At 36.7% G+C, this 18660-nt stretch overlaps 1 protein-coding gene and 1 long non-coding RNA gene across 30 annotated transcripts in view; one reads left to right on the top strand and one right to left on the bottom strand.

Annotated features, from left to right (window-relative positions):
* LOC136345541 (uncharacterized) overlaps positions 1 to 18660 on the top strand; it is a 117463-nt gene that overhangs the window by 3791 nt on the left and 95012 nt on the right. The window lies entirely within an intron of this gene.
* Positions 1 to 18660, bottom strand: part of LOC136345514 (collagen alpha chain CG42342-like) — a 148315-nt gene that overhangs the window by 2550 nt on the left and 127105 nt on the right. For 20 of the 28 annotated variants that reach the window (XM_066293917.1, XM_066293916.1, XM_066293907.1 and 17 more), the window contains 17 exons: positions 16406 to 16585; positions 15804 to 15909; positions 15631 to 15710; positions 12245 to 12353; positions 8890 to 8978; positions 8707 to 8841; positions 8621 to 8647; positions 8468 to 8509; positions 8301 to 8405; positions 8206 to 8250; positions 8086 to 8139; positions 2197 to 2223; positions 922 to 975; positions 699 to 725; positions 511 to 546; positions 321 to 455; positions 21 to 250 (listed from right to left, as the gene is read on the bottom strand). In XM_066293917.1, the coding sequence (XP_066150014.1) occupies positions 77 to 250; positions 321 to 455; positions 511 to 546; positions 699 to 725; positions 922 to 975; positions 2197 to 2223; positions 8086 to 8139; positions 8206 to 8250; positions 8301 to 8405; positions 8468 to 8509; positions 8621 to 8647; positions 8707 to 8841; positions 8890 to 8978; positions 12245 to 12353; positions 15631 to 15710; positions 15804 to 15909; positions 16406 to 16585 (1425 nt within the window). In that variant the 3' untranslated portion in view covers positions 21 to 76. Of the gene's footprint in view, positions 1 to 20; positions 251 to 320; positions 456 to 510; positions 547 to 698; positions 726 to 921; positions 976 to 2196; positions 2224 to 2575; positions 7855 to 8085; positions 8140 to 8205; positions 8251 to 8300; positions 8406 to 8467; positions 8510 to 8620; positions 8648 to 8706; positions 8842 to 8889; positions 8979 to 12244; positions 12354 to 15630; positions 15711 to 15803; positions 15910 to 16405; positions 16586 to 18660 lie in introns of those variants that run through there. The other 8 variants (XM_066293921.1, XM_066293891.1, XM_066293918.1 and 5 more) reach the window with 6 other exon arrangements.

Here is an 18660-nt window from a genome sequence, read left to right on the forward strand (position 1 = left end):
TTATGGTACTACCTACATACCAAAGAAAAGTTATTCAACAACAAAGATCGAAACCAACAAAAACAAGCAGCAAATGTTAAATGGCTGAAGCAGACACGGACATGGCGACGTTTTGTTCTGAATACTCTTCGTATTCTTCTTCGCCACCCTCTTGATCTTCGTAATCATCCTGCCCTCCCTCGTCCGTCCCTTCTTCCGCTTCCACGTTGCTGGACGGAGGTGAAGAAGGAGGTGCTGGTTTGTTTAGATCCTACAATTATGTTAGTAGCTTTTTGACTCCACACAAGCAGTACTCGTTGGGTTAGCAGTAAAGTGAGTACCTTAGGAGGTCGCCATCCACAACCGGGTAGCGGTAGTCCGTCAGGACCTAAGGGACATGGGGCGTCCAAGCCTGGAACTCCTTGGTCCCCTTTGTCTCCCTTATCGCCTTTTCGCCCTCTTTTCCCAAGTGGGCCCTAAGTTTGCAATATCACAGATTTTGATGTAAAAACAATTTAGTCGATAACTTACAGCATCGCCCTTATATCCTTTATCCCCTTTAGGACCCTGCAAATGTAATTAGTACGTTAGTTAAGTTGTAGTGTGATCTGAGAGGAAAGAGAGTGAGTTTAATGATTTATGGCATACTGTTATTAATTATCTTTTTAGCCGTAAGCATTGTGGATTAGTTGAGTGAGGTGTTAAAATGATAGCAGTACCTCATGACCGGGGATTCCGTCGGTTCCCTACAAGAGAAAAAATTGTTAGTAATTTGCAAAGATGTGAATTTTGATGTTAATGTAGTTAAGAATAACTCTTTTTTTCTAAAAACATTTTTGAGAGTTAAAACTGGGATTTTTGATATCTTCATTAATTGGTTAAACAATAATTATTTTATTAATGGTTTAATTATTACAAATAATGCTCTGCTTTTGTACTTACTGGTAAGCCAGGATCTCCTCTTTCTCCTTTGGTACCTGGCTCTCCTTGTGCGCCCTGACGTATGAGTAATAATTAGGTATTGTATCGAGCATGTAGTTAATCGAAAGTTACACGAATCCTTACATTTTCATACTATTTGTCGTTCTGCTGAATTCTATTTGGATACTTTCGTTTGATTTTTCGGATTAGAGAGTTTTTGATGGATAAAAAAAAATAGTGATTAGTGGGTGGAACCAGACGCGTCTTATCAGATCTCTCATTATTTCAGAATTTTAATAATATAAGCTCCAGTGATGGATTAATGGTTTTTTTTTCATTTATTTACATTGCTGCTTTTGTTCTTATATTTTAAAAAAATCCGTCGCTGCTAAAGCAGTAAAATCCATACTAATCGAAAAATCGAGGCGGAGACGTCGACCTTGCTAATCGGTCCAATGGGCGGAGCTAGTCCAGTGTTACGAAATCTCTCACTATTTTAGAAGTTGTAGTAATATAAGTTCTAATGATGGGTCAATCGTGTTTTTCATTTATTTATATAGTTACTTTTGCTTTGATATTTTTTAAAATTTCCATCGGCACGAAGGCAACAAAACCATACTAATCTCAGTATCGAAGTCGAGAAGTAGGCGGGGCTGACTCCGCCCCTATCCGTCGCCAGCCTCTCCACCCACTTCGCTGGTCTTTGTCGAAACCATAGTAAATCTAATGTGGGCCTTGTCCTATTTGCACAATCCCTATATTATCACTTGAATTGCTGACACCAGTATTTCGCACAAGATAACTTTGAAAGGGAGCGAAACAACATAATTTGAGTAAAGTAGGCAAATACATTGAAAGCTTTATTATTGATGGCAAAAACACAAAGTGTGTAACGATAGATACCTATAGATTCCGATGATAGGTACCTATAAATAGGCGGATCTTATCTGGTTGTGAGTTGTGAGGTTTATATTGAGATGAGGTCAGTCACTTGCGGAACGTAAAAAGTAAAAATAATTAAAAAATCGATTTACCACGGGACAGATACGACGTACTGTAGTACTTAATAGTACCCTCCATGTGATTAATATAATATCGCGAATGAGGCGGTGTAAGCAAATTGAAAGAAGTTCGAATGTCATCCGTATCTAAGTCTTATTAATTAAAATTTACTAAAATCTGGGTCTGGGTGTCACATTTCAGAACCTCTGGAGTTTTTGGTATACCTTTACTGCAATCCCGAACAAATAGGTAAAATGCAAGAATTCACGTGATATTAGCCAGGAAAATACTTACTTTCATACCATCCAAACCGGGCGGACCCTGTGAAGAAAAATATCTGAGAAATGAGGTGCGAAAATGTGAGCGAGAACTGTAAAACTATATGGGTGATCGATGGGTGCCAAAATGCTCAACATTTTCACTGTGACAAACCCATGCAGAGGGATGGACACCATCCTAGTATTTAAAGTCACTCTAAAAACACAAGTATTAGTAGAGACAACATTTCTGGAGAATTTTTACTAGCTAATTGGTGTAAATCAACAGAGTGCCTTATCGTAGCTACAGTGGAATATAGATTATATTAAGCAATAACAAAATCCTCATGCTTTCGAACGTTTCTCATAACTTCAAAGAAAGTAGGGTATGTTAGTCGAAGAAAGCAACTCTCAAATTTCCCCACATGCACATACATTTATTTATGGACTTTTTTTTTTTTAATACAGCTGTTCTTATATTCTAAAATAATATTCTGAAATGTACATTCATTTAATATGTTTTGGTCATGGATTATTTTGAACATTGCTGCTGCTATGATAGGCATAGGTAATATACACATACGGATAAACTTCTTTAAAAAAATGGACGAAATCGCTTAAGTTAACGAATACAATAATCACTTTCCAATACAAGCTGTATCAAAACTTCTTATTTGCGCATGAAAGATATTCGAAATCTTCCATGTTTCTTTCGGTGTGTGTTAATCAAAATTCTGCTTACAATCATTTATAGTACTTACAAGTTTTAATAATACTATAATAATCAGTCACATAATTAGAATAATTATTATTATAACATTATAACTAGCCTGTATATTAATTACAAAGTCTAACCTAGTATGGGACACCTATTATAAAAAATGTTAACATTTATTTTACAGTTTTTATATAACATTTCCGATCATTGTTATGCGCGGAAAATGTCTTTTCGGGCTCCCGAGAGCGAGTTGCATCGATTTAAAACGATGATTAAATGAATTCTCCATATTCTAACGCGTTTCTTCAGTTTAATCCTGAATCCACAACTGGGCCTAAAGACAAATTTTCCGTTACATAAAGTTTCATGATCAGACTCTTGATATTATCCTGATGCCGATTATGCATATCGTACATTATTTGTGTTTGGTAAACATTATATGTATTTTGTTGTAATTATATATTTATGTTAGTTGTTATTCGTCTTATATAAGTACCTTGTGGACGCAAAAGATTACTGAAAGAGTTGCACATAAGGTTAAGTTAGTGAGGCACTAATGCTCATACCTGCTTGCGCACTAACTAGTCTCAGGTAGTTAATTTGCCTGTATAAATTTAACAGCGTCTTAAAATGGAAATTTCGAAAGATTTTCCTTTTGTTTCCAGAGCCGAACCAAAACATGTGGATAAGTGTGCAAAATTTAAAAGATTTTGGAGTCATCTCTCTTTCAAGTCCGACGACCTGTCGATACATTCCCAATAATGTATTTCTATAGCTGCTAATTAAACCTCTGGACGTTCCAGCTCGTTTGAAAGTATTTTTGGTTTATATACTTCATTATCTTGATCACTAGAACTTTGATTCAAAGTTTACTTCTATCCAGTTTTATTTTGTTACTGTATTTGTTGAAATGCCGAGCTTTCCGACTTCAAAGTATATCCTATGTTGCATGACCTATGCATTTGGATTCTAAGCAAAATCTTTGCAATTTCAAAAACTGTATTATATTACCAAATGTTCAATTCCGGTTGCTTTTTACTGAAAAATCAGCTTTATCCAGGTTCGTTTTATTCTAAAAACAGTTTATTTATCTGATACCAATTTTTTTTTCAAAAGATTAAGTGAAGTTTAAAGCGGTTTACGATTTTTCAAATTACCTGAAATAAACTGGACTAAATAGACTACCAATGTCTAAATAACGTTGTATAGACTAACAGATATCCCTTGCCAGGCCTGACAAACCCCAGGTTATTATGAGGCCAACAGGCATCAGAGATCCCTTTCGGCTTGAAAATCTTAATATTTTATTTGGGCCTACCAAGACCTCTTTCGAAGCTTACTAGAAATCTAAATAGAACCTAAATACGGGGCGTTTCAGAATCAGAAGAACAAATTTCTAGGGATTATTCAGTGCAACAATAGAAAAAAACTGAAGATTAGAACCGGTGTCCGCAAATGTTTACCTAAGGCGCTACAGGCTTATGACGTTTGAAGGCAGTTATGTGTGAAAATGCGTTTCATTGATTTTTGGTACTTTTCATTTGAATTTGTTTATACAAAGTAATACTACAGTAGTTCTTCAAAACGTGTTTGGAATTCACATTCAGTATTTGCATCATCAGTTCGGATAATATTAAATCGGCATACGTGGCCCAGTTCGATGGCCTCCTATATAACCCGATCTAACACCGTTCGATTTCTTTCTCTGGAGACAGGAAAAGTCTTTGGTCTAGGAAACTCCGATGGAAACGGAGTAAGACCCGACTGCATGAATCCAGGCGACATTTGAAATCGTTCGAAACGATTATAAAATTCTTAACCAAGTTCGCAGAAACTAGGTACGTTGTTTAAGCAGATGCAATGAAGTTTAAGGACGACATTTTGAACAATTACTGTAGTGTTATTCCATCAAAAAATTAATTAAAATGAAATGTACTAAAGCTTGATTAACGTATTTTCGCACATAAGTGTTTTGAAGCTTCATAAAGCCGTAACGCCTTAGGGAGACATTTGCGTACAAGGGATTTCATACTCAAATGCCTTCTATTGTGGCACTGAACCACCCCTAGAAGTTCGATTCCATAGCTCTTAAACAATCTGTATATGTATTTTTCCTATGATCGAATTCACTTTCGAGGACAACTTCACCGGATATCGCCTGCAATGCTGACAAAATGAACAAAGGTGTGCAAAAGGGCCATTAACTTTTCTTTAGGGTGTAAAAGAACGAAACTACGAATGGAGATGTAGCCAACTATAGCCCCATCTCAAGACGTTTCACAAACTCAAAATAAACGCAGAATGCAAAGAGGAGTCTATCCAGGAAGAAGCTTATCCAGAGTATCTTTGCATAAATGCAAAATAAACGAGAAATGGAAACTAAGAGCTAAATCCACTGACAAAATGTGCCATTTCTGGATACTGGGGTGTACATATTTATTGAAGTTCCTTTAATAGATGAGGATCCGTAGAAGTTCTAATAATAAGTCTGATATCACCAGAAGAAGCCTGAAGTAACTAATGGAATACTCATTAAAATTTATAATATTTTAATGTAAGTTACATCTAAACGAAAATCAAGTAACAAATCAAGCGTAACCTGAAACGACTTGGAGTAGCAGACTGAAAAATCAAAATCCCAAGAACTTCAAGATAATATTCAAACCTCGGTATCTGTACCTAATAAATCTGAAGCAATGTAAACTAACCAGAGCAGTAAAAACAGACTTAAACCTCACATTGCTGTCGATTCTAAACGATAGTAATAAATTTGAACTAACCTCAAGTAAATGAGTGAAGAATTAAAGTCTTTAAAATTTCAAGATAACATTGAAATCTGAATGATCGAAATATTAAATTTTATGAAATTTTACTGACTGAATATATCAGACCACTCAGATAAACACGACAGACTGGTCGGATCCATGGATCACCTAATCCAGAAATCCAATCGAAACGAAGAAAGAGTTGCTCAAGTTCTTCCAAGCGAGGGCCATACGGAAGCAAGAGCTTTTCCTAAGGAACTCAAAGATAGAAAGTCCAAGGAGGGAAAAGGGTTGGGAAATCATAAAACTCGCACTGGCTCATATTGGCAGTAATTAATTGTTTAGTAACAGATACGAAGGACGTAAGGTGTTGCGGAAGACTTAACAGTAAAGCTCTTCGTCTTGAGCAGCTTCCAAGTGGAGTCACCACCATCACGAAAGAAAGCTGGAAAAATATTTTAAGTGAAATATTCCGAGACACGCCATCTTCACACTTGTGCCTCATTGACGATAACACCCTGAGGACCGATTTCAAGCCTATTTGCCTTCATCAGCTCTGTACAGCTCCAGCTCGAGTCGACTAAACAAAAAGGGAAAGCTGAAGAAAAAAGGTATGGGGTGCTGCAGTGCACACAGAACCTGTAGGTACTACAAAACCCTCGACAAGCACTTTAGCTGTAGAAAATTTTCCGTTGCTCATAACGTTATAATAGTATGTCATACATAGCAATTTTTGTCATAAACCACTTTTGTTTACTTGACTACCCATAGACTTTGCCAGACCGTAAGATCCGCCACTTACGACCGAATTTGCCTATATTATGCGGTTTTAACGTACCGGATATCATAATTTTTGCGACTCCAAAATTTTCTAACATTCACATGCTCACGTAGAATGTATCTAAATTCATTGTGAAGAACGAATTGTATTGGTATGAGTCTACGCGCCTTGGTATAGAGCCACCAAGCTAATTGGGCCAGCATTATTTGAGAAATACAGTTTTGCTATCTTTTTAACCAGCGAGGCAGCGACCAGTGCCGGGGGAATAATTTGTGTGTTTTTGTAAGGGGTCTCATCAGTGGAACTCACTGGCTTTTTCTACTTTATCTTCATGATGCTGAAATGGCCTTGGCGGGCCAAGAACAGCCAGAAGACCAACGAAATTGCCCCCTGTTACTGGGACGATTTCAGCATTTTATTGTAGTTTTCGCGGAGCGTATAGCGGACAGTGTAAAAATGTTGATATTTCGAAAACTCTACTGGTTTCAAAAGTAACAATACCGTTTTTCTGATGTCGCTCCGTATAGTGATGCTGCCTTGGTAACTGCAAATTTTTACATTAGAACCTTACGATTTAAGTAAAAGATAATAAATAATATAATATATAAATACAATAATACTAGCTTTCCAAAATCTATGAGGCTCCGAGGAAACGCTATTAACATAATGGCAAAACGAGGTAAAAAAGCATACAAAAGAAGATAAAAAAATATAGAATTACTACAGTAATTACAACCAATGGTAAATTAAGTAGAAAATAACTAGAAAAATCGGAAACTTAAAGTCGGCTTCCCGCGAATTCGTAATGAGTTGCTTCGCAACTTTGACGAAACTTTATACATTACCTAGAGCACGGAGTGGTCGGGCGAAATTCGTTCGAAAAAATTCAATAAGGAATAAAACAAACAGTATTATCTGGAGTTGAATATGTGAAGCTTAGAGAAGAATTGCCGGTAATATGTGTGTTAATTTCTCTACCAGGTTTAGAGTTTCGGGAACGAGGCCGGACCATTCGTCTTCCGTGGGAAGCCGGCTTTAGAGCTATTAAAACACTTGTTTAACACTTCATCGCACACTCGATCTAAAACCAACTAAAATATGTTAAAAAACATTTTTGAAGTAGTCCTTTTGAAAGCAAATACTAAAATAAAACAACAATATTACATAAGTATTAAAACATTACCATTTATACAGAAGATGACACTCGAGGACACTTACAGGAAATTTCGGTCCCCATTTAAAGAAGGCTGACAAGAAATCTATGAAACAGAGACGAGTCAATTAAGCTCAGGTTCATTGTCCCTTTAGACCCGATTATCCGATAACTAACTACTCCGTCCTTCTTTAAAAGGGCAATTACCATCACATTTCATTCAAAATGTTACTCGACGATTTCCTTTTCCCGATTTACCAGCTTTTGTTATTGTCCTCCTAAAACATCTTCATTTGGAATTAAGCGTTTTGCTGTGGTCATGCATCCTTGATTGGGCAGTAGCCTCAAACAATCACTTAACAAAAGGTCTTTGTAACAGCTATTTAAGTCACTCGGGCGGGTATAACACAGTTCGATGTGCTTAGTTTCGTGTTAATGGGGTTAATATTTGTTAAGTCACTGCATTGGAAAACCCTGCTCTATTCCTAGTTATAGAATGATTTCCTTACCATTGGACCTGGTTTGCCGAGGCTACCGCTTTCACCCCTTAAGCCCATCGGACCCTAAATATACCAAATAATTAGTGACGAATCGTACGAAATCATTTAATGAAGCCGTAGATTACTCACGGGTAGACCCATCGGTCCTGGATCTCCTTTAGTGCCCTTTTCCCCCTGAAAAAATTGGTAAAGTTTACAGCTAAAATTAGCGGTGAACAATTTACCGGTTCTCCTTTAATTCCATCCATTCCTCTGTCTCCCTTGATTCCTGGAGGCCCTTGCATTCCTGCCACTCCTGGGATTCCTGGAGGTCCAGGCGGTCCCATCACCTTTACAGTTCCAGAATACTCAGATACAACAAACCCTAAGTGTGAGCTTATGAGCATAATACCTGGTCTCCTAGAATGACTTCCCCGGTCCCGTCGCCCTGGAACAGTATAAAAAAAGTACAAAAAAGATACAGTAAGACAAGTTTTGTTGTAGTTTGTTATAACAGATCTCAGCAAACGCTGAAGTGAAACTGGAATAAAGGAAAATGAATTACCTGTCGCCGTCGGAGCTTCTTGTACTTCTGCTCGATAAAGAATGTGCATGTTAGAGAGATTTTATCGATAAATATAAGCTACTCACAGACTCCCCTTTCTCCCCCTTTTCTCCCTTTTGTCCCGGATATCCGGGAGGACCCGGCAGCCCTGGCGGCCCCATTAGACCTGGAGGTCCAATATCCCCATATTCGCCCTTCTCCCCCTTCGGACCTATCAACCCCTATAAAAAGTGTTCAAATTTGATGTTTTGGATGTGGCCAGGACTTACAGGTAGACCTGGGGGGCCTTGAGGACCAGGCTCGCCATTTATTCCTGAGACTCCCGAAGGTCCTGAGGCTCCAGTATCTCCTTTGGGACCTGAGAGAATGCCGGTTTTGGATATGTGTGTTCCGAAGGAATGAATTGATTAATAAAATGCGAAGAAATTTTGCATTGTGTAATTTTTAGCAATATCCAAACGTTCATTTTATAAAAATTCTGTGATCGATTTAAACAATATCTCGAGCTGTTTGAAGCCTCTGTGTTTAGAGATGCAGAGAATGGTGTGTAAGAGATCTGTTTTTTGTCATATACAGGATGAAGATAAATACTGTGCAAGATTGATAATATTTGACGAAGAAATAAACTTCTGGAACAGTGAAATCAACGTCTTCTCTTCGATTTTTTTTAAGACTGGTGCAAATTACAGTCTGTTAGAAGAAAGTCCATACAGAGCGTTTGAATTTGCTGTTGGACTAACTTTTCTCAAAATTTTACATACTTTTTTCAGATATTTTTTTAGCTTCCTGTGCACGAAGTGACAAAAATCTGTGACACCCTCGTGATCTGCGCCTCTGAACACGAAAGTAATGAAGCTCAAAATGTAACAAATCTTATTCCCATTGGCCACTGCATTTTCCAAAAATGAATGTTTAGCATGACAGGAAAATTTGCAGTTTAATTGATAAGCAATTTTAACAGGAACACATTAATTTCTTCTGGATTCGGTCGGACAAAGGAAATATTGTTTCGAATTCGCTTTATTCAACGGCGGTGAATGATCGGGGGGAGTTTTCCCCATTCATTTACCGCCATTTGTGCTATTTCTCCTTAAATTTAAGATGAGTCTTAAAATTTCCCTTATAAAATACGTCGCTGTCAGAGATTACTCACAGTGTTTCGGAGACAAAAATTGTTATTTAACGGACGAGTGTATTAATGACAACAATTGATAGTCGAAATTATTGGTCGCCCATTAACATACGTGTTAATTACAACACTTTTCTCCTCTGCTGCATCGAGAAAAACCCGAAAAGAAATAAAACTATAAACATTTCAGCTTTAGAAATTGCAAAGTCACTCTAGTTACTCCACAGTTGCTTTAAATTGGAAACGTCTTATTTCAGCAATTCTAGATAAATGACAAGATACAAATCACATGATAAGTGCATAGCGACCTGCGATTGGTCAGGCACAAACGGTAAATGCGGCTTACTTCTCGATTTGTAAAGTTGTGCACTAAAAAAAGTCATGCGTTAATGGCAGCCATTATACACTGGATTTTGATGTATTAAAGAAACATGTAATTAATCAGTCTATACGGAAATATATTTTATATCGGGATTCAGTAGTTTTACTGCAAACTGAATTTAAGGAGAACTTGTACGAATGGCCCTTATTAGGATAGCTGGAAGGGATGGTTATTACAGCTGTGTCTATTATTTGAGTTATATTCCTGATAGATTGTCAGAAAAGTTATGCATAGCGGAGCGAAAGCCCCCCAAATCTCGGTTAAAAATTTGTGGAAATGTTTTTCGTAAAAATACGTCAAATATTGCTGTTTGTTAGGCATTTTTTGACGTAACAGACATGTATACAGGGTTACCCATGTAATAAATAAATGCGCTTTCCCATTTTTTCCTTATGGAACCCTACGTATATTATGATGTTTTTTAGTTCCTTGAGTAATTCGGAACATATTTCATGTAACATACCTATGGCTAAATTTAACAGGTTCCGAAATAAAAATACAAAAAATAGAAATAATTATAGAGCTATTAACACTTAAAAAAAACAATGTTAACTACTATAACTTAATGTATTATATGTGCGAACTGTTGACTTCTTGACAGTGAACGAGCCGCAACTCAAATTCTTTAAGAGCTCTTCTTATCATTTGAGAAGCTATTTGTTGAACTTAATGAGTTATTTTACTTTTTAACTTTCCTACATTGTTAGGCTCATTTAAAAACACCCTGTGTTTCTGGCAACCCCACAAAAACGTCCATAGAGGTAAGGTCAGGCGATCCAGTAGGGCATTGATCGCATATACTTCAATAACTGTTGAATTTAGGCATGGGTATGTTAAATGATATACAGAGTGTCCTCGAATGGGGTTGCTTATACTACAAACGATGCAAATTTTGCGTTTTTCGGTAAAAAGTCACTGTTCATACAAGTCGTCACTGCTTTCAAAAACACCTTTCGTCCTGAGAAAAAAAATATTTCTTTACACGGGAAGCTCAGGACATTTCAAAATACGGTTTTGATTCAAAAATTAAATTAGTTATATTTTTTATTTTTAAGCAAAATGTTACTTGCAGCAGTTGCTTAGAAATACTTTAATGGTCGGAATCCAAAATTTAATTTGTTTCTATTTTTAAATTGATAAATAACTTTAAACCAAATAAAAAGAGATAAGATGCTGCTACTACGTAGGTAAGCAAGTACATGTAAATAAATGACGAGCAAGTTTCGACTGGTATTCTAAACATAAATGTCATCATTTAAACAAATAAGCTGCAGTTACACTTCTTTAACTTTGGTGATGAAATATTTACTTTAATCATCGAATTTATTTAGTTAAGTGCTACGGTATTGGTGATATTTCTAATCGTCACGCTATTGAAGTGTCCCAGCAAAAATATCCTGAAGAAGTAACTTAAAGAAACTTCTACGAAAATTGAAAGTTCGTGGCTACCAAGTGCGATAGGTAGTCGCAGTATTTTATTTATTTGGTTGGGTTAAGTAGTAATTTATCAATTTCAAAATAAAACAATTGAAACTTTGGATTTCGTCCATTAATGTAATTCTAGGAGACTTTTTAAAATAATGTTTAGCATAAGATCACGAAATCGAGTTAGTTTAGTCGTAAGTCAAAACCATGCTTTGATAAATTCTGAACTCCCTGTATAAAAAAATAATTTTTTTATCAAGATAAAAGATGTTTTTGGCACAAGCCAAAACTTTCATGACGAATAACTTTTTGACCAAAAACGTAAAAATTGGTCAATTTGTGGTATAGGCAACCCCATCTGAGGACACCCCGTATACTTAGGATATATCAAAAACCTCAAAAGCGTCATAATATACATGAGGTTTCATAAAAAAGTCAAAAAAGAAATTTATCCGCTACATAGGTAACCCTGTATGCATGTCTGCTCCGTCAAAAAATGCACAACTAAGAAGAATATTTGACGTGTTTCAGCATTTTCATGAAAAATATTTCATTCAATATTTAACGAAGTTATGAAAGACTTTTGGTCCTCTGTATGTGTCTATTTAGTTATTGTGGTTATTATCTCGCAATCAAAACCCCATCGCTCAGTTGTTAGGTAAGTTGCCGTCGACAAGGCAGTTTTTACCTGGAAAACCTGGCAAACCCCTGTCTCCACGATCTCCTTTACGACCAGGCACCCCTGGAAAACCGTTAACTCCGGGCTCGCCCTTCGACAATGTTTGCCCGTCTTGGCCCTACACGCAAATCACTACGTCAGCTTCATATAGCTTCATATCGATACGTTTATGACAAACTATTAGTGGACATATTATTTCCAAAGGAATGAGTTTGGTAGGACCCAATAATAACAATTATATACTGGGTGTCTCAAAAATAAATAGATGTATACTCGATTGTACTGGTAAGGCTTAAGCTACGCTAAATTTAAGATTTAACGCACTTGAGCCCTCTTATAATGAATTTATTTCTGTGCAGTTAACTTCATTTGTGACGGCAACGTTAGTCTTATGGGAGGATTCAACATGGTTTAGTTCAGCATAGCCTTACTTGTACAGCCTTGTAGGGTTCTTACACATACATACGTATATAAACTCCGATAGGTTCGTGACGTGCTAGTAGACATTAAAGCGGTTTTCAATTTCATAACCAAATATCTCAGTTTGAAACAAATTATTAAATATGTTTTTTTTCGACACTCTGTATAGCTACCGCTTCTCAAAGAAAAACAAATAGATATTTTCAAGAGAAAGAATGTGCCGAAAAAAATTAAAATTCACTAATAGTTTGCCATGAACATGTTCTCTCGTGTTTCCCACACATGCCCATTTAGAGGAACTATCAAAAAAATAAAAATTACATATTAAACACTAATAAAATAAACAAACGTACAACTACAACAGGCGACGAATCTGTACAACACTAAAAATACAGGTGATATCTACAAACTAAGCTTTACAGTTTTGGCGTGTTAAAAAGTATTTTCTGACGAGCGTACACGTTAAGGCGCCTCCACTGCACGTATTCCGCAGCTGAAACTGCACGCGTGCAGTAAAACTTCTTATCGCAGGTTTATTCAATCCATGTAACATCACCGTGCGGTACAGTATCACTTTTCGCACGCATTAAATAAATCGACAATTGCGTTTTGCATTTAAATTATTAATTGAGGATATAAAGCCCGATCGTGCAATCATGGTCCGAAAATCGATTCAGCTAAATCGGATTGATGCTGGAAGCATCCTATAAGGTTGCTATCGCTAGGTGTGCCTAAATGAAATTAAGTTGATCTCACAACAATGTTATTCTTTTAACGTAGTTCAGGTAACAGTCGAGTTTAAGCGCCTCGAATTTGACCCACAATTTTACAATTGGATCTTGTAATGTCGCCCTTAGACCTCGCTTTTTAATGTGTTATTAAATTTAACCCCAAACTAATTTACATAGAAACCAAGAATCTCTTTAGTTGAATGTTTCTGTGGAATTTGGCTTCGGTTTAAAGCTGACACTTATAATTTCGACCTAAACGTGCTCATATAAACGTAGAAGGTTGTGATAAACAGAATTCCCCAGAAACTTTAATGAAGGGGTTCACCATCACTATGGAGAGTGATACGTCGGACGTGAACCAGGGACGAAACGCCGGGACAGGTTCGGAACAGACAGGTAAAACTCATTTTTTTTTAAATTATAATTTTAAAGGACAAGTTGAATTGCAAAAGATGCGTTTATTAATGAAATAAAATTCTCAAAAAACGCCCTGAAGATGTGGATTAATAACGAACTAATCGGTTACCTAAGATTTATTGAATATAGTCTTCACGATACGGAGAACGTAACGAGGATCATTGGAAGCGCTAAACAGGGCTAAAAAGAAGGGCTCTGTGAACTATTGGTAGCGATATCTTTAGCGACATGAGGAAAAAGGTTTTTAAGAACTGTTCAAATATAAATAGTTTTTATCAAATGTAAAAATAGTAAAAACAAAATAAATAACATAAAGACAAGTCACTTTGTTTGTTTTACCACGTTTTTTGCTGAGTCCATGTTTAATAACTCGTCCACCAACTAAACGGTTTTGACGAATCCTACAACTGCCGTATTTAACGTATTTTGACATCTTCAAAATTCTCTGGTATTGAACCCTCATCAGGCCGATCAGAGAGTTCATATTTAATTTAAGCTTTAAACGTTTGATAAGTTAAGATTTACTGCCCATGTAACAACCTGTACTATAAATTTCATCAAATCTTGATTAGGATTTATTAGGTGAACATTGAATTGCGTGGAGTTAGACTGGGTGTTCAGGCGAATCCTGGACACATGAGATTAACATGGGAAATCGATTTTACTTTTTTGCACTTGCACGGAATAACCGATTGAAAATCTTTTACAAAAAACACGGTCTTAACACTCGACACCTGTCGTAAATTTCTTATTATTCTAGTTAAAGCCGTTTTGGCTCAAAACGTCTGCAAATTACAAAAAAATTAATATCCCGCGTAACCGTTTGGGGCCCCGATTGGTGACAGTCAAGATTTTGTGGTTGTTTCATTTTGACCTCGACTCGGACCAATTGTAACTTCGAACAGTTACAGGGGATATTCATACATCTGAAACGTGGAGGCGTTTTGAGCCAAAACGGCTCTAATTAGGAGATTGAAAAAAGTGCAGAATGATGGCGGGTGTTCAGTACTGCGACCTTCGTGTAAAAGTTTTCCAAATGGGTAATCCGCACAGGCGCGATAAAATAAAAATCGATTGTCCATGTTAGCGTCCCATGTCCAGGGTCACTGTTCGTGCGGTTACCGCGTACTCTACGTAAAGTCATATACTACGAATTCCTACTCAACAATGACGTATTTACAAGCCTGCATGATGGTTAAGACTATAGTGTATACTTACGCAGTGGTAGCTGAGGTAAGGTGTCTGCAATATGATCATTATAAACACCAGTGTTAAACCGCAACAATACTCGTAAGTAAAAAAAGTTGTGTATCATACATTATAAAATTGTGTCCTCATGTTACTCATTTAACATTTCATGGTCTGTTAACAGCTGTGATTATTAAGCTACTTAAATGAATGTACAAAACCTACTATTTAATCCATATTTGCAATTATTATTATTGGCAAACCGTATGAAGCATCCTTAAAACAAACAACGCATAACTTTGTTTGTGCAGTACATTAATATGCAAATGGAAGCAAAATATCTATATGCGCACCGAAATGATATTAGAGAAAAGCGAATTCAGGCACTAAAAATAACATCTAAACCAAATAAGGGTTATTCATGCGCATATCTTGAAAAAAAAATACATGCGGAAGAAACCCCAATTCCCCTTGCGATATGAAGCTATATTATAATATGCAATGAGGGATGTCAATTTGTTAGGAATTTTATTATTTCAAAATTTACATTCCACGAATTGAAATCCAGTTGCATTATTTGCCGGAATCAATTCATGGAAATATCGGCCAAGAATGAGAAACAGTGTCAAGGTACGTTACCCTTTTACCCCTTTTGCCTCGGGTTCCTTTTTCTCCAGGGGGTCCCGGCGGTCCTATAGGACCAGCTTCACCCTTCTCACCTAACAAATTACTTGTAAACATGCTGCACGTTTCCCTTATGCGACAGCTAACAAGAGCTTAGAAAAGATCGTTGTAATGGTGAAAGAAAATACCTGGAAGACCTGGGGGTCCTGGTGGACCTTCTATAACCGACGTCGCAAGGGCGTCCCCGGCGATCGTCGTCGTCAAGCCGCGTTCTCCCTTATCTCCTCTGTCTCCCTAAAAGGAATGAAAATATTTGCATTTCAAAGGGAGCAATTAAATAGGGGGAAAGGTTTATGAGCCCGTTACAACGCTATTCCGCCCTTTAATTGTTATTAATTTACAAATTTAGCTTTAGATTTTTGTTAGATATACAATAGTGATGTTAATTTTAAGTTCCAAGAAGGAATTTGTATTTTGTGGAGTTCATTAAAATCACGAAGCCGCTTAGGCGCAGATATGCGAGAGTGAAAAGAATAAGAACCGTATTGAGAATATTCGGGTCCTAGATATCTAAAAATATGTATTATGGGTGTGCCATTTTAAATACAACCTGCTACCTTTAATTATCTGCGATGGCGTCATAATGATCGAAATTTTTAGGCTCACAGATCAGCGCTTCATAATGACCAAATATTGAGAATCGTCCTATATCTGATATTCCCAAAACATTCCACAAACGTTTACGTATACCCATCTCATATCTATCGCCACGAGAAATTTCTCATCATACCTTAATCCCAGGTGCTCCGTCCATTCCTGGAGGCCCTGGAGGACCTATTGGGCCGGCTACCCCTCGCTCCCCTGCGGGGCCCGGCTCGCCGGGCATACCTTGCCTTCCTTCGTGGCCAGGGCTGCCTTCCGGTCCTCTGGGTCCAGGTGGTCCTGGCGGACCAGGTTCTCCAGGTTCTCCCTTAAAAATTATAATAACAGATCAGATAATGAGAGTTTGAAAGCTTCGTTGAGAAACATGCACAATCGGATCGATACGTCTTTGAAAACGTAGTGAATGTAAGTTACGAGGACTTTCAAATTTTCGTTGATTAACCGAATAGCAAAATTCGTAGTTAACTTAACTTTGGCTGACTTTTATTTGAAATTTTCAGCTGGCATTAGAGTAACTCTGGTAAAACTACGTGGTTACCTGAACTAATTTGGTATAACTTATACTTGAGCGAATGGAGAAATTACAAAAAGACGCGCTGTATTTATCTGTTTATCATTTAATTTAATTCTAATTAATGCAAGTTTACTCTAATTTTATCAACCCTATTTGTGGAAAAAATTATCCCATACAGAGTACGAGGAATTTGCTGGAATAAATTGGGATCTTTTAGACTATAAAAGATTCAGGACCGAGTAAATTAAGGCAAATATGCACAATTTTATGCTCGTGTGGAATCTGGTTTAAGACTGGAAAAATTCTGAATACTAGCTGAGATATTTGCGAAAAACCGAACGCCTCAAAATTCGTCCTCAGGAAAAAAAGATTTTTTTCTTTAAACGCGTTGTAGTCTTTTCGCAGATTTCGATTCGAAAATCGAAGCACTAAGTTACATGATTTAGATGAAGCTCATTTATCGTTCGTTAAGAAAGAAACACTTTTGTCAAATCAGCTTTGGCTCTCAGCTTTAAGGACCCGACTTCAAATCGGTCCGGCATATAAACTTACTCACCCTGTACCCTGTAGCTGGCGCGTTCGTCCATACAGAAGCAACAAGGATCAACATTTACCATTCGTGCCGTTTGCAGAAATTCCTCTAAGAATATACTGTGACTTATAATTTAAGCCTCGAACTAGACAATTGCTTTCTGGCCATGAGTACTACACAGAAACATCCAGTTTCCCTCAAAAGCCAAAACCTCCACTTGAGGAGTTGAGATAAAATTCAAAGTTTGAAAAATAAATCCTCGAAGTGAGGAAATAATCGCGAAAGTTCCTTCCTGGTTAATTTAACAACATATGATGTATGCTATTCTCTCAGTAAACCATCAGCTCAATTTAGTTACTTTTTTATGAGCGCTGCAAAGGCTCTATCTAATCGCCTCCATAAACCGAAATCTCCGTTTGAGAACTAAACGAAAAACAAAAAGTAACCTTGATGAATAGATGCTGAAGCATACACTTGAACGCAGTAAAATATGAGCTCAATTTAGTGAGTTTTCTGCAACTTTATACATAAATCTAGTCATTTCCGTAAGCGCAAAACTTCACTTGAAGAGCTAAGTGAATTGCAAAAATCTAAATCTTTGAAATTAAAGAATTCGCCTCAGTTACCAATTGTTTTTCTGAAGTTCTGCTCGCAACTTTCGGCATTCAGAATAAAAAAAAATCTGCACAGAGGTATAACTGAAGCATTTTTTTTTTTCAAAATTGGAAGTATTTTCCACGTAAAGAGGCAAAGGATTGTTCACATACGTGCATGAAAAGATAATGAAATTTCCACGTAGGGATTAAAAATTCTTGAGAATTGTGAAAATTTGCAAATCTAGCGCTAGTCCCTCAAATTCATGATTATTTAGGAATTCTGAGCTGTTTGTTTTTGGCGTCTGTTTTGAAATTTTTAAAGGGTTTAATGAAAAATGAATAAACTAACAAAACATTTATTTCGATGAGTTTTGATAATCCATTACTACAACTAATTACGCTTCTTTTCAAAGTGTACACAGGTCACGGGTTTAAAAAACTGAGTTGTTTGTTAACACACTTTTTTGCGACGAAATGACACGTTCTACAACAATGTTAAATAGCCTCAGAACTACGCTGAAACGAGCGCTTTAACACCGTTTCAGATTGTCCAATTTCTTGTAAAATATATAAATTTTTTTCCTTCCAAAAGGAAAATTCAGATATTTCAAAAAGTGTATATCATCGAGCGCAATAAATAAATAAAATAAATATAATTTAAAACCTTGAGAAAGGGTCAATCGTAATTTTCAAATTCTATCAAAGGACAGAATTATCTGTATCTAACTGTCAAGAATTCC

The sequence above is a fragment of the Euwallacea fornicatus genome, chromosome 20 (genome assembly GCF_040115645.1).
Source record: "Euwallacea fornicatus isolate EFF26 chromosome 20, ASM4011564v1, whole genome shotgun sequence".
Classification (NCBI taxonomy): domain Eukaryota; kingdom Metazoa; phylum Arthropoda; class Insecta; order Coleoptera; family Curculionidae; genus Euwallacea; species Euwallacea fornicatus.